Source organism: Lactuca serriola, chromosome 8 (assembly GCF_051521515.1).
Source record: "Lactuca serriola cultivar US96UC23 chromosome 8, Lser_US96UC23_V15, whole genome shotgun sequence".
In the NCBI taxonomy this organism is placed as follows: Eukaryota; Viridiplantae; Streptophyta; class Magnoliopsida; order Asterales; family Asteraceae; genus Lactuca; species Lactuca serriola.
This window is the reverse complement of record NC_136415.1, coordinates 95,971,315-95,973,886: the sequence shown is the minus strand read 5'-3', so window position 1 is coordinate 95,973,886 and position 2,572 is coordinate 95,971,315. Positions and strand designations below refer to the sequence as shown.

At 32.9% G+C, this 2,572-nt stretch overlaps 1 protein-coding gene across 1 annotated transcript; it reads right to left on the bottom strand.

The window, feature by feature from the left end:
* Positions 1–313: 313 nt before the first annotated feature.
* On the bottom strand, positions 314–2,265 carry LOC145070699 (putative WRKY transcription factor 32). The gene is made up of 5 exons (XM_079017657.1): positions 1,961–2,265; positions 1,822–1,880; positions 1,203–1,675; positions 968–1,132; positions 314–878 (listed from the first exon to the last, which is right to left on the bottom strand). The coding sequence occupies exons 1-5, from the start codon at positions 2,145–2,147 to the stop codon at positions 581–583; spliced, it is 1,182 nt and encodes a 393-aa protein (XP_078873783.1). The 5' UTR covers positions 2,148–2,265; the 3' UTR covers positions 314–580.
* Between the last annotated feature and the right edge of the window lie 307 nt (positions 2,266–2,572).

Below are 2,572 nucleotides of genomic sequence, written 5' to 3'. Positions count from 1 at the left end.
ATAATTGTTTAATTTTTATATCATTAATTTTTAACTAATTTCTATATTTGTAAACCAAATTAATAGATATACAATAATATAAATTTGACACATTTTGAAATGGAAAAATAAATGATACAAGCCATTGATAAAAATATTAAACTAGAAATAAACATTTTTTGGTTAAAAGAAAATAAATTTGTTTTTCATTATAGTTTTTATTGCTTTGTCATTATCTACATTTTCATCAATTTGATTGTCAAGTTTCTATTTAACAAAATTATAAATAAGTACATCCATATTATTATTTTCCATGTCTATCTATGCACAGAAATTGCACAACATCCAACAAAAACTCTTATATTATCCATCCATTACACACATCTAATACATATATATTCAGAATAATTTCCATTCTTTTTGTTGTTTAAACGCCTCTAAAATCCAATCCAAGCACCGAATATTGAATCAGTGGATTATAAGATCATCATCATTTTTATAATTGTTAATAGAATTGCTAAATTCATTCCCTCCATCCAATAACTAAGACTACACAACAACATATTTATATATATAATCTAAACCCTTAAAAACCAAAATGTTACTTGATTTCAAAACCAACACTCACAAGTGTTGGAGTAGATTCAATCCTCTTAACCGATTCAGCCCCAGAAACTTGTGTTGATAACATGTTAGAAGAAGGTGAAAAAGTAACAACACCATGAGCATGAGCATGAGCATGAGCATGAGGATGAGGATGACCACGTCTTTTCTTTGGCACAGGCTTATCATGATCATGAACTCCTTTATATGTTATTACTATATTCGACGTTCCATCAATCGCCTTTTCAATATGTTTTGTCACTCCACATCCCGCACATGTACACTTGTAGTAGTTCCTAACCACAAACAAAACAATTCAATCATTCAGCACTTTTGATACAGCTATTAACATTAACAGGTTAGAATCATTCAGCACTAAATGGACCTGGGATGAGGATTTCCTTTCACCATCTTCTGTCCATACTTCCTCCATCTGTAACCATCTGCTGAGATTTCAACATCATCGGCTGCATGAACAATAAACTTTGGTTTTTTTGGATTTTTCAGAATACAATCATGACTCTCTCCACTGCTTTTGCTTTTCTTCACTCTGTTTATATGTAATTAATATTATTATAATGAGGAAAAAGATAATAGCATGACTTTAGTAGTTAACTTGCCTCTGGTTTTGTTGTGAATTGCTTAATTTCAATCCAGGTGTTGAGATTGATTTTCTTTTTGGGGATGATAAAATCTTGCTTCCATTAGAGACTATTTTCGTAGGTGGATCATGTTTGTGTTGGCCTTTGTAAACTAACTTTGTAACAGAATTGTATTCATCACATGATTCCATCTTCTTAGCATCACAATTACTGTATGTGCATTTGTAGTAGCTTCTTGAGCCTTGAGGACTTTTCACTTGTTTCTGACCATATTTTCTCCAGTTATATCCATCAATCTGTGTCTTAACATTGTGTGAAGCAGATAAAGATCTAGGAACATCAATGGTGTTGTTCTGCTTCGCTTCTGCCACATCAGCATTATTCAACTGAATTTGCCCTTGTGAATTTGAAATCTGAATCCTGGAACGAGCACGAGCAGCTTGAGCTATAACAGTTGCTAGGGCTTCTTGGTGACTTCCTTGAAGTTGATTCTGAGTGACAAAATCAAATAGAAAACATTCTGTATGTAATGTAACTGCGATTCTTCTTAATTTCAGTATCATAATCAAATTGAAGCTTCCGATTACTTTATGGATAATTTAAAATGCACAAAAATTGAAGCTCGGTAGTGGTATACCTTCAAACGCTCCAACTCATCGCGTTGCATCTCGTATTTTATTGGCACCTCTGACAAATCTAATCACATACGCATACTTCAACAACAACAACAACAACAACAGAATCGGTTAAGTTTACAGAAAATCGAACTTACGTACCAGATACTGCTAGGGTTAGAGATTCAGAAGTAGCTGAATCTTCCTCGGGTGACATAGGAGAATACTGTAATGGAGTAGCGTCACTCTGATCATCATCGTCGTCGTCGTCGTGGTGCATCGTATCCTCCGCTGTTGTATTTTCTTCCAGTTGTGTTGCTTCGGAGCTCCGATCACTGTCATCATCCATGGCGGAATTTGGGAATCAAGTAGTGAAAAAAATGAAAATTTGATGGAATTTCTTTGGTAAGAGTGTCAAGTGTGAGTGATTGTCCGGAGAAGAAAAGTCATTTTGGCAGGGCCCGTAACTCTGTAAAATGTCAAGTACAATAGTAATAATCGCTCTAGAAAGTAAGTCTAGAGCATAAAAAATGTCAAGTATTTTCACTTTTTTACCCTTTGGGTTTTTAATTGTGATCAAAATTTATTTTTAAAATTTCTTTCAATGCCTCCACTAGTTCTTTTAAAAGTTTTTGTTATATATATATATATATATATATATATATATATATATATATATATATATATATATATATATATATATATATAGGGTTAGGTTCATGTGAGACGGTCTAATTTTATGAGACCGTGACACACAATCCTAGTCACTCATTC